The sequence below is a fragment of the Syngnathus typhle genome, linkage group LG10, assembly GCF_033458585.1.
Source record: "Syngnathus typhle isolate RoL2023-S1 ecotype Sweden linkage group LG10, RoL_Styp_1.0, whole genome shotgun sequence".
In the NCBI taxonomy this organism is placed as follows: domain Eukaryota; kingdom Metazoa; phylum Chordata; class Actinopteri; order Syngnathiformes; family Syngnathidae; genus Syngnathus; species Syngnathus typhle.
The window spans coordinates 6,806,008-6,818,705 of record NC_083747.1 but is presented as its reverse complement, the minus strand read 5'-3'; the positions used below and the strand labels follow the sequence as shown (position 1 = coordinate 6,818,705).

The window sequence follows — 12,698 nt, the reverse complement described above, 5'->3', positions numbered from 1 at the left end:
TGAGAAGAGGAGGGTGTGTGTGTATGTGTGGAGTGTTAGTGGTTACTGTGAATGACAGTAATGATGATAGCTGGCGATTGCAGCTCCTCTGCGTGTGTGCGTATAAAGATTTGCACAACACAGGCCTCTTACCATGCAGTTCATTGCAAAGTGGTTGTGCTGCGTCTGTAGCTCGACAGCATGCTGGTGGTTTCCCCCAATTTCGGTGTAGCTGGTGAGGAAAAGACCCTTGTTGTGCATGATCCAGTCGAACATCTGCGTACAGACAAGGGGACAAGAAGCAATTAGGCGATAGAATGGACCAAATGTGTTCTATTTCAAGAGGTGGCTAAATGAAATGGTTTATGGAAGGTTTATCTATAATCACTGACATCAGGCAAGCTGTTTAAAAATTGACTTGAATTTGCAACAACTGCATAATCTAATGGGATGAAATACAAAAACAGAGCCAGGCTAGACAAATTAGATTTGACAGTCACATTTTTTCAGCCAGTTTTTTTAAGCTTTCGGACAATATTTGAATAAATGTATGCACACCGAAAACTATTCAGAACCATGTTTTTGTAATACCATTTGGAGCAAAAACGCACATTGTGCAGGGAGTTCAGATGTATGCATATTTATATTTTACTTTTTCAAATTGACGAGCCATAAATACTGTTTTTACTCCAAACAATTTGGTATTATTATAGAAACATTTCAAGTATGCTATCTGAAATGCAAGTACTTTTCAAATCATGTATGCATCGTCTCCACTGTGTTTACAACTTTGCATGGACTTTAGAGGCTCCTTCCATGCTTGGTTTATAGTTTGGAAATGTGTGTTAAATTACAGCCCAGAAACGCTTCACAGTGGGCTGCCGCATTTGCCCACGGCACTGCACGGACCTTATGGGAGCTCCATTTATCAGCTCTGCACATGCCACTCAACGCACATGGAACACTGATGAAAAACATGCACTCACACACAATCGCCACTGTTTTCATACGCATTGTATTTTTTGGACTTAAAATTTTAAATCTTATATCTGAAAGAAAATAAAATCCCAAACCAAACTTGTTCATTGAGACAGCACCTTATAACGTGCAGTCCGAAAAGAAATCTCTGCATCTTACATGACACTTCTTGTTAGTGTTCTCATTTGAAACCAATTCACACTCTTTGGGTGCACTACTTAGCAAAATGACAATGACTTCACAATCGCCACACAGCAACAAATATATTAAATGAAGGTCATAAAAACACAAAATACCTATAATGCCTTATCCTATCTATATATTTGCATTTAGGTAAATTTGATTGATGTGTCTCACTGGCCGATGATGTGCACCACTGAACAAACTCACTTTATTACAGGCTAGTCTCACACATCTCACTGCATTACACATGCCAATACACATGCACAAATTACGTGAAGTAAACTTGTCACGCGTCATTATATAAATGCGTGCAAATTAGCCGATGGGTAAGACACAGCAATTCCCTAAGATAGAAATAAATCACGGCAACTTTTTTCTATAGGATAAGGAGTTTTCACGTCATCTGCACCTCACGACTCTCCATTAGAGGTAGCGGCATTTCCTGCATGCTTTATCGCTCTTACAATTAACACTTGTGACTGATTAATGTGTTGTTTTATACAGACTGGGTACAATATGGTTATCGTGGTGTTGTTTTTAGTCATGTATTAAATTATTAATACTATTGTGTCAGTTCGAATTGGCTTGTCGGCTTGGGATAGCGGCCCTTAGAACACCAGTCCCAGTGCTTCAGATTGGCCACTCTGGACCTGCTTATCCCCACATTGTTATCAGTCCCTAATCCAAAACAATATTTTATTTTCGCTTCTATTTGCAGGGAAAACTATCAGGGAGCCAATACGTCCCACTACAAACAAAGCTAACATTGCATGTGTACTAAAATGAATCTGCTGACTAAAATGTGCGAGGGTCATGTCATGTTTTTAAAAACACCATATGAGACATTCGATGGGACCTCCTAAACCACATGATGTCTCATATATCAGGATACAAACCGTGCAGATGCATTATCCTTTTTAAAAGTAGAGAAAAGCATTCTGACCTTTTCTGCATCCTGCTCGAAAAGACGCAGCTGGAAACACTGGTCCAGTTTCAGCTTCCTCATGTGCCACAACTGCTGCAGGTTCTGGCGTGTCCCGTGAAGTTTATCCAATAAACTAGTCACTTTAGCTCCTAGGTTGTGAGCATCTGCATGCGTGTGAAAGCCATGGTGGTGATCGTTGGATTCTCCACTGGCACTGCCAATTCGGTTCCCATACACACTTTCGACATTAGTCCCGCTTCCCGCAGTTTGGGACTGTAGCCTTTGCAGCAGTCTGCGCCCCTGCGTGTCCAACTCTTCCACTGAAGCTTTCGTGGCTCTTTTCTTTAGTCCCGCATGCTCCTCCATAAGACGTCGAGCCCCCTCCAGGTCCCGTGGGAGATCTCGCTGGGACAGAGTTTCCTGCAGCTCCTCCAGGCGTGCCAAAGCTCGTGCTGCATCGCTGGCAAAGGTTTCAAATGAGAGCCGTACCTATGGAAAAATTCAAAGGTTTTCCAAAGTCTAAATATACATTAAGTGAGTCTACAGCTAAGCTTAGAGTATTTGCATGTACTAAATGCAGGTTTTTGGTTCGAGAAAGCAGCCAAACCTCGATCCAGTCATCATGGTTGTACTCTAGGCTGCCATCAAAGTCGGCTGTCAGCTGCGACGGGTCCACAATTTTGGATAAACCTTCTAAAGAGACCATTACTGTCTGTTGGTGTCACAAAGCAAACAAATAATGAAGGTCAAAAGGACAGCAATCATCATTGACGTCACAATCCTAAAAAACAAATCACTAATATGTCAAAATATTTCCCACAGTTAAACTTAACAACCACAAAGAATGTAGAGCTTTGTTTGGATTTTCACATCTACTGTTTGGACAGGTGTGAAAACATTCCAGTCACTTCATGTAACAGACATTGTTATTGTTAATTAGACAGAGGGATATAGAGGAATGAAATAAGAATTAATAACATACTGTTGATAACTGATAAAAATGCCTAACAACTAGCCTGGTTCGTCTCGTTAAATAACGTCTCTGTATATTACATTTATATTGACATCATGAAAAGTCTTTTATAGAAACATTTACCATTTTTGTTCAGGTTTAACAAGACAATCCCTTCCGATTTTTGAATAGAATTACATTTGTGTATTAAGACATATTTAGCCTCTTAAAATGTGGCACATACTTTTATACTGAGATATACATAAGTCGAACGGTTCAAAACAATAAATGCCAGAAGGTATACAGTAACACTTAAGTAGCCCTAAATAATATGAGGGTTAATACTATTTATTCTATGCTAACCTAAACCTACTTCCTAGATTCATACAAGCAGCTTGTCGTAGTCTAAGTCACCACGAGGGTGAAATGCATCATGGTGTCCTATATATCCAGTTTCCATAGTAACTGGGTCAGGACTAAATATACCAGCCTCACATGTTCACATGGGACAGAAGAGTGCCACTGTCACTGAACAGCAATGCAATTAGCACTGATAAAATAAGACCGATAGCTATATGAAACCAACTTTCCTAAAAAGAAAAAAAAAGTGAATTATAATAATACAATGTTTATGTATAATTTACTAAATCCAACCCAGTGAAGTGAAATAGTTTTGCTGAGTGTCCAACAGTCATGAACACCCCCTACCTCAAACTCAAACTTGGAGCTGCCAAAGTTGGTCCTCTGCTTCTGCCAAAAGTTATCCGGCTTGATGATGAGGGCGACGTGGATGCAGGAAGGGAAGGACTCCTGCAGGATTTTCAGCAGAGGCTTGATGCTGTCCCATTTGGAGCCACGCATGTCCACAATGACTGTGAAGCCATGTCTGACCACCTCCTCACTGCAGTACAAATTACACATGAAGAAATAATGTGACATTTTGATAAAATCAGTTCTGGTGAACCATGTCATTTTGTATTACCTCAGCATGAAAACACACCATAACAAACCACAATGTAAATTAAGTTAATACATGCCAAACCACATCTAGTTGCAACAGTTGAGCATTCAGTTTCCAACACTGCTTACCGCGAGTCCCACAGCCTATAAGTCCATAAAAGGTAATTTCTTGGAGTCAAAAGGTTTAAATCAGAATCTGTCCAGTTAGGATAGCAAAACAGACACAGGGCCTCCTGCTCTAACTCGCTCTGACCTCACTATGAAAACAGATCCACAGCCGCGTAAGGGCTCGATAGAAAAAAGAGGGGAGGGATCGACGGAGAGAGAGAGAGAGAGAGAGAGAGAGAGAGAGAGAGAGAGAGAGAGAGACTGAAAGAGAGAGAGAGAGAGCAAGGGGAAAAAAGCATAAATCGAAAAGACAATGAGAAAAATGGGGGGGGGGTGGAGATACGAGATCCACTTTGAGAACATTAATCACTTGAAAGAATGCCTCCCTATCTAAACTGTAAAGTGTTGCAAAAAATGGACAGAAAAATAATTCTAAAGCACAAAGTCAGAGAAAAGCAAATACCTATTCAATAGTATGGTTACAATCACTATTTCCATGATGCTTTCCACATATGTGGGAACGTACATCTGCTAAAATGTCCATTTTTGTATCACTGTGAATGTAGTCAACCACCTTTGACAAAGAGGGGTAAATGCTTAGTTGATGGTGCATGTGTAATGTATGTGGGCACACATGCTGTGTGTTATTCTTGCCTTGGGACAGTTGCCAGGTAGGCTACGAGCCTGCGAAGGTCTTCTGCTCGTATTCTATCATGGTTGCTGCGTGCTGGGAAAGTGAGAACAGGACCTCCTCGTCTGTCTCTGCCTCCTGCAGGTAGTTTGGGAGAAATTATTTTATTCTAAATACATTCCAGAATAGTCAGATCCTAGATCACCTATGAAGAACATTAACAATCTATTAATTAGTTAATTACTGCAGTTTTAATGTTTTGGGAAATGTTCTGAACTCCTGTTTTGATGCCAATGTTGGAATGAACTAAATACCTTTGCCTGGAGGAGTTGTGCCCCAGCCAAGGTCTGCATGGATCTAGCTCAAGTTCCCGTAGGTGATGTCATGTTTTTCTTCTTTACACCAAACTATTTTAGGCTCACCAACTGACACTTCGGCTGGCTGCACCAAAGTGGTGCCTCAAGACTAGTGTCAAGACATGATTTATCAACAAATAACGTCCTAAAACTCTCAGAATTTTTAAAATTTGGTTGATTGATTGAACGCCCGTTGTTACTTTGTACGCTTCCCTATTGTCACAGACCTGAACTCTTCAAATGACATTTATGTATGTCGATAAAGGCTGTGTTATTTTATTAATAGTAAAAATTCAAAAATACCCCAAGTTATGTCTAATAGAGGAAAATGAACAAAATACATGTATTTTAAAATGTCTGCGCTTTAGTGCCTTTGTATTGTAACTAACTTCACATAGACATAGAGACAGACGAATGAAGTATAATTCAGCGAGTTAACATGCTCCCCCCCCCCCCCCCCCCCACACACACACACACACACACAAAAACAAGCGGCATTCTTTTCTTAGACACTTTTATTCCTTCCCACTGTAAATTATCATTCGGCATTTGCCTCGTCCCACTTCCTAATTCCACCCCCGGTTGTCAAGGTAACAGAAGCACATTGGACATTGGTCTGACAGGATGAAGGAAGGTTTAGGAGTGTCTCATTTGCATAAAACAGTCATTTCTCAAACACAGGTATATTATAAGAAAAGACAAAACAAAATTATGCAGAAATTATGCATTTAAGCAGCACAGCTACTGTATAATGTTGTATGATGTGATAATCTGATGTATGCGTCTGACCTGAAAGAAAGGCCACTTTCTCCTTGAGGATGGGAAGCACATCAATGGCCTTCATATCTTCATTGCGATGAAATCCTACACAAGGAGCACAAGCAACAAAGTCAAAAAGACAAGGCTGTATTGTGAACAAGAAATGAAAACAACAACAAGATAATGACAAATTACATTAATAAGACAATTTTCAGTTGAGAATGAGCTCATTATAGTTCCACCTAATTTGCTATTGTAGGCCTGCCAACGCTTAGGCATTATTAGAGAAGGCAAGGTAGATATTTTACTTACACTCTCGTTAGTTACAATATTTCTAGAAGCGCCTTTAGGGTGATTGTCCTGTTGGAGGACACATGACTTGAGACTAAGAACAAGCTTTCCATCACTGGGCAGCAGTTTGCTCCTGAATACTTTGAGCGTTGAAATTTTGTCACCCCCTGTACAGGAACAAAACATCCTGCACTGGATTCAGCGAAACAGACCCAAATAATACCCAAAGCCACATTGTTGTAGTCTACAATTACAATACAAATATAAAATAAATAATTTATATTGGTGGGGTAGTGCTGATCAATTGTTAGGTGCTGTCTTGGTCTCATGATGTCAAAGCGTGAACAGTAAAACAGTACCAACTCTAATTGAATCATATTAGATATTCTTCACAAGCTTCTAGTTTTTCAGAGTACTCGTCAGGCATTACTGGACCTATTCAACATCAAAGATGCAAGTCTCACATTAACTATGAACTCTGATTTTTATGCTCTCAAAAATCACCTTTTATGTGTGAACATCTGATATTCCAACTGCAGCACAAAGAATTTGGGTATATACAATAGAGGCCAAAAAAGATAGGGCCAATGCGTCCTGTGAAAACGACACACCGTAGGATGAATATTAATGACCTAATTGATCCAAAGTTTTACAAATATTAGGACATGACATGAAAGTCATTTGTAGTCATTTTTAATGAACTGAAGCGTCTCCATTTAATGCACTCGACATGATCTCACAATTTGTGCCATAAGAAATCTGCCAAACCTGATTATGATGAACGGAAAAATAACATACATGCAACATACAACTCAACAATAAACCACAGGACTAAAATATTAGCTTCCACACTGTCATTCATGAAATGCCATCATCACTTATGTTTGCACATAGTAACACAAATGTAACAATACAATAACAGCAGCAATCATCTCGCTTCACTTCAAATAAACTCGTTAATTAGTCTACCAAGCATGAATCAAACATTTTCAATCACAGACTGCTAGTGCGTAGCACACTCATAATGAGAGCAATCTATTTTACAGACAGTCAGAGTCCCTGTAGTATTACCTACAATTTATAGTCTTGGTCACTGTGGGCGCTTTCTAATATGTAATTTGATGTCGAAGATGAATGGATAGCAGAGAGTGAAGGTATTTTAGCAAAATTCTATAACATGTCCAGCATCTAGTTGATCAGCTGAGCACATGACAGGTACCAAATCAGATAGCAACAAAGGTTCTTTTAGTTAACGAAAATTAATTATGATACTAAAATAAAAAATTAAAAAATTAAATTACGCTTGAAAACTACAATAAGTTTTCACTTTTGTCAATCAATTTCACATTTCAAATTAGTGACTACTGTCTGGCCATACAGAAGAAAGAAGGCCAACAGTAGTCTGGGAATTAGGTGTTTACTTTGTTACACAATACTTCAACAAAAATCTTCAGATACATGTATGTATGAAGTAATTCTGTCCATCAGACATATTCTACCTTATGTTTTGTTCTCGATCAACAAATACTGTGCCCATATGTCTTAATGCTGTTAACGTTTGATTTGCACATAGGCCAGTACAGTCTCGTGTGCAACCAACTTGAGAAATTATAATAGGTGTGAGGGAAGTAGATAAATTTAAAATTCTAATTGGCTGGTAACTTTAGAGAGCCACCAACCACATTGGCTGGTGATAAAAAAAAAAAAAGAAGTTAATTTATAACCCTGATTATAACCTTGGTAACAAAGCAGGAGTGCAGGATGCTTATTCTTCAATTGGAACACACACAAAATTACATATGATTGCATAATTGCATGCAAGCACACATTCTGCATCATGACAACAATAAAAAAAAAAATCTATCGCCCTGGTAACCTAAACCGTACCGCTTAAGCGTGGTTTACCGAGCGGTATATTTTGAGTCAGCTTTATAACACTACTTTTAAACAGTTTTCAAACTTGTCAATTGCATTAACTTGCAAATATTCCTTCTATTTTGTTTTTAAAATTACATTAAATCAAGTTCCCAGTGATATGAAATAGATCATTCAAAGGTCAGCCACTGCTCGGTTTTTAGACGTGATGTTCGAGGCAACCTAAAACCACTGAATACAGAGGGGGAGACAAAATTAAAGCTTACAAGTTGAGGTCACAGAATGAGCGTGGGACTAAACAAGTTCATGGTTGGCTTTAAAATTAGGTCTCAGTAGGATGTCTTGGCTTTGTTTGATATTAAGGTAAAACGGGTGTATTGTGAAAACATTTCACATGCAATGGGGGCATAGGAGGAAATTCTCTCAGATTGATGACGCTCAAGCATTCTTCGCTTTGGAGTTACAGTTTGAATACTCGAGGCAAAATGTTTAGCCTCTCAATGACACATGCCCATGTAAACACGCATGTATAACTTTCAGCCCTTTTAAATAGAACGCATATTTGAATACGTCCAAGCCGCTTTCACAAGCGGCTCCCACTGTGATTGTGCAGAGTTCTAAGAAAAATATTTTCTTGTCTTTCTGGACAAGAGTGCTAGACCCATTACATAGCATCCCATAGTAGCAACAGCAGGCACACTCCATTCACGAATGAGACCATTATCAATGGGTATTTTGCCTCGCAGTAGTTGAAAGATTTCCCTAGTGATGGAATGGTGTGTATATGTCTGCAACTGCCTCTGGTGTGTAAGGATGTTACATCAGGCTAACATGAGGTACACTGAAAGTGTTTACCGTATAAACCAAGTGTGTAATGACCAATTACAAGCTGAATGTTTGTCCATTCACATGTTGTCACTGTGCTGTGAGACAATAGCTATGAGCAAAATGACGGTGTCTCTCAAACTTTATAGTATATTTATTTATTATTTACACAAATTTTCTGTTATTTAAGTTGAACACCTTTCACCATATCTATGTCTCAATTAAACCACCCCTTTTCAAAAGCGTAGTTGTGTGACCTTCAGCTTCAGCTGGTAGAAGGCCTGAAAACTGTGGTAGGCTCAACTTTCATTGGGTTTCTCATATTGTTGTGACAGTGTGACTTACCGCAAAAATAACACTTCACTACTACCACCGCCCCTCGACCTGGATATAACCCTAAAAACATGGCTATATTACTATGCCACAATAAATGGGATATCAGGGAAATTTGTAGTGATGGAGAGAATCTCACAGTTCTGTATGTAAAAAAGATTCAGATTAAAACCGTCAACCCTTTAGCATTGGACCCTGTGTACTCCATGCAAGCAAAAAATACATAATTATAGGTCATGTTTACTGGCACGATTTCAATTCAAAAGCTGCATCAAGAGAAAAGCAGAATGGAGGCAAATTGTTTCACAGATCTAATTATGAGGACAGTGAGGTGTATAATTCAAGCAGTTTCTTTCTTGCATTGTCTCCTAGTAGTCTTTATATAACACATGTGGTTTCATGGTGCTACTACAGCTGTTTGTGTTAATTTCACACCTTGGTGAGCCTGATTAACAACCTTTCCTCTGAGCAGAATTAACAAATATCCTAGTTATTCCCATCGGCTTTGCTCTCATCGTAGATGACACGCTGTATCGCTCTCTGTCCCTCCATTTCCATAGTTAATGTTCCCCTCGGCCTCACTATTGGCAACCGTCTGCATCACTCACTTAATGCTTTCTTATTTAAGAAACCTTGACTTCGGGGTCAACAGTAGCTCAATAAGCCTGACAATATTACACACTAGTCTTTTAGGCAGACATCTTAATAGCATTCATTCAATTTCAAGGTAAATGGAAATTATGGATTCAGGAAATAATACCTGGTTAGGTAAGTGCTCTAAGTAGTGTGAGGCAGTTTGTGTCTAAGAAGGAAAGAGTTGTAGTCTTGAGTTGGTGATAATGTACACCACTTTCAATCCTTTTCATATACCAATATAAAGGACTTGAAATCTAGCAAATCCAGATGAAATCTGGACTTGAAATCTGGCAAAGCCAAGTGAAAACAGTTGGTACAGCCAGAAATCTCTCTCTCTCTCTTTTTTAACTTACAGTAACCCTTATCTTATGCTCAAATAATTACAACTTTACAATTACTACAATGTGCTTCACACAAAAGATTCAGATTTGGCTGGGTCTTCGATAAGAGTTTGCATAGCAATGTGCTGGATATTTTCTTACAATTTAACACAGTACAGTAATTTTCGGACTATAAGTCGCGTTTTTTTTCATAGTTTGGGCGACTTATATACATATATATGTTTTTTTTTTCACTTTTTTGGGCATTTTATGGCTGGTGCGACTTATAGTCCGAAAATTACGGTAGTAAAGCACCACAGACATTTGTAAAAACACATTCTATTTATACAACTGCATTTTGCAGTCCAGGGATCCTGCAGATTGCAGCGGGTCCACACTTTGTATTTAATTCCATCATCTTGTCAGTCACTTTCATATCGTTAAGACAAAAATAAACCACTAAGAGTCTTGCAGTTATCCGCAATGAGTAGTAAGCTGCGTGATTTGCTGCACTTGCCAAATGAGTTCCCAAGTAGAAGTTGCAACCGATGCATCATTTAGGCCATCTGTGTCAGTGTTTTCCACTAATGCACAGCACATGCTCAAAGGCCTGGCAAATAATATGCGTGCCTTTAAATAATGCAGCATAGGGCATGTAATGGCACCATGTACTGTATTGATATGCATACTCACATTCCACAATTTTCATATTCATCCAGCTAGGTGAAAAGATCATAACACAGTTTATATGGACACGCATAGCAACTCCCATAATGACACAATAAAAGATAGACACATAATAATAATTTACGACGTCTTCAAAACGTGTAACAAGAAGTATTGTCTCGCATGTTAGGGAGCCTCTTTCAAGCAAGCAAATAAGTGAGTGGAAAAAAATAAAATAAAACAAAAAGAGAAATGCTTTACCTGAGAGTCTGATCAGGACTTTCCCTGCTTGGGCATATTGCCAGCTGTGGTTGTCCAACATCGCCATTGACAAACAAAATTATCCAAAATCCAAGCTGCAACTGCAACACGCTACACGTTATTCAGTTCTCTCATGACTAGCATCCAAAGCAGTGTTTTCACCCTAGCTGTAACATAGTTGCATGGCAAGAAGGGATCCATACAAAAGCAGAGCCATATATCGACGAACGTCCTGTCACCCATTGAGCGGCAGAAATGCAAAGGCACTGCCAGCTCCCTTTTTTGCTGACACAACTGGCTTTTCTTTGCCTTGTCCCCCCATGTCAGCATCCCCTCCCCAAAGACAAGATTTAGTAAGAACGAATGCTTTGCATTAAACAGTGTCTCCCCTCAAAAGGAGCTAGTCCCAAAAACGACAGAGAAAAGTAAGCCAGCCAAATGCAGTTGTTACTGTTGGATTTACGTCTGAAATAGGCTTAAATAATGATTGGTTATAATCCTCCGTATGCTCTCTCTACTAACATTAAAAAACGTAATATCGGTTTTGGCCACTGTTGATTTATCTCAGAACAAACATGTCAGACTTTCAGCTTCAATTTGGAATATAACAAGCCTCAGATTAATAGTCTGCTTCCACATTATTTTTAGAATCACAAGGAGCATGTGTACTGCGGACACAAAGTTGTCTATTATATCATCTTGACATCACTTAACCACTAAGAAAGTGCAAAAAAAATTCATAAAAGAATTAACAGAGCCATTTTTGTTCCCCCGGTTCTATGCGTCCCAATCTTTTTTCCAATACTTTAAAATGAATCCCAACTTTCACAAAACAGTGTTGCTTACTATTTGCTAAACTTTTTTTCCAACTGAGATTACACAACAAACAGCTAAATCAGAGTTTGTTTTTCCTCCAAAAGGACTGGAACCGTTATCAGTCATGGGGAAAATAAGGAAATAACAGTCTGATTTATTAAAACTGCAAAACTGGTGCACACTGTGAACTTTAATCGACTAACCGGGGACCCAGGCGCACTCATGATTGTGAAATTCGCAGAATTTCTGGGCATTTCATTATTTGTGGTCTTTTAGGATCATATGCAAATAGAATCATTAGCATATGAAAATTGAATAATTAGCATATATACAAATAGAATGATTATGTGCAATTTCATTTGCAAAACCTAAGATGCTGAGTTTGCATCCTTAATTGGCGTGTTGGAAAGACAGATGAAATTGACACCTCTGTGGGTAACCATAACGAGGACTGAGAGCTGGCCCTTGTGGGACACATCAGCGCTAGAAAAGAGGGAACAAGGTCTTCTTCAGCACTGATTATGCATGTGCAAGTACGTATCTGTTTTTAAGAACTCAATTGAAACACACAGTGCAGCCAGCTGAGTTGCATGAAAACACATCAATGCAGGAGACAAAGCGGCATGGGGGTTGGACTTTGTACAGCTCAAGGAACACCATTCATCAGCTTCCTCAATCCAAACTATCCTCAATCCGCTGATTGTACCACCACACAGCAAAACGCAGCCAACAAGCCACAGTGCACCAAATAAAACTTGACAGACAGGGTGCACAAGGGAGAGAAGTGTGTTTGTGTCGGTTTGTGTTTGTGTACATCTTCCCTGCAAGAGCTGCCTCAGAGCGC

General features: G+C 39.1%; 1 protein-coding gene across 2 annotated transcripts in view; it reads right to left on the bottom strand.

Moving 5' to 3' along the window:
- The window catches only part of triob (trio Rho guanine nucleotide exchange factor b), a 67,444-nt gene that overhangs the window by 40,018 nt on the left and 14,728 nt on the right, over window positions 1–12,698 (bottom strand). For both annotated transcript variants that reach the window (XM_061288389.1, XM_061288388.1), the window contains exons 3-8: window positions 5,862–5,936; window positions 4,740–4,854; window positions 3,726–3,918; window positions 2,673–2,777; window positions 2,084–2,554; window positions 133–255 (exon numbers count right to left, since the gene is read on the bottom strand). In XM_061288389.1, coding sequence (XP_061144373.1) covers window positions 133–255; window positions 2,084–2,554; window positions 2,673–2,777; window positions 3,726–3,918; window positions 4,740–4,854; window positions 5,862–5,936 — 1,082 coding nt within the window. The remainder of the gene's footprint in view (window positions 1–132; window positions 256–2,083; window positions 2,555–2,672; window positions 2,778–3,725; window positions 3,919–4,739; window positions 4,855–5,861; window positions 5,937–12,698) is intronic.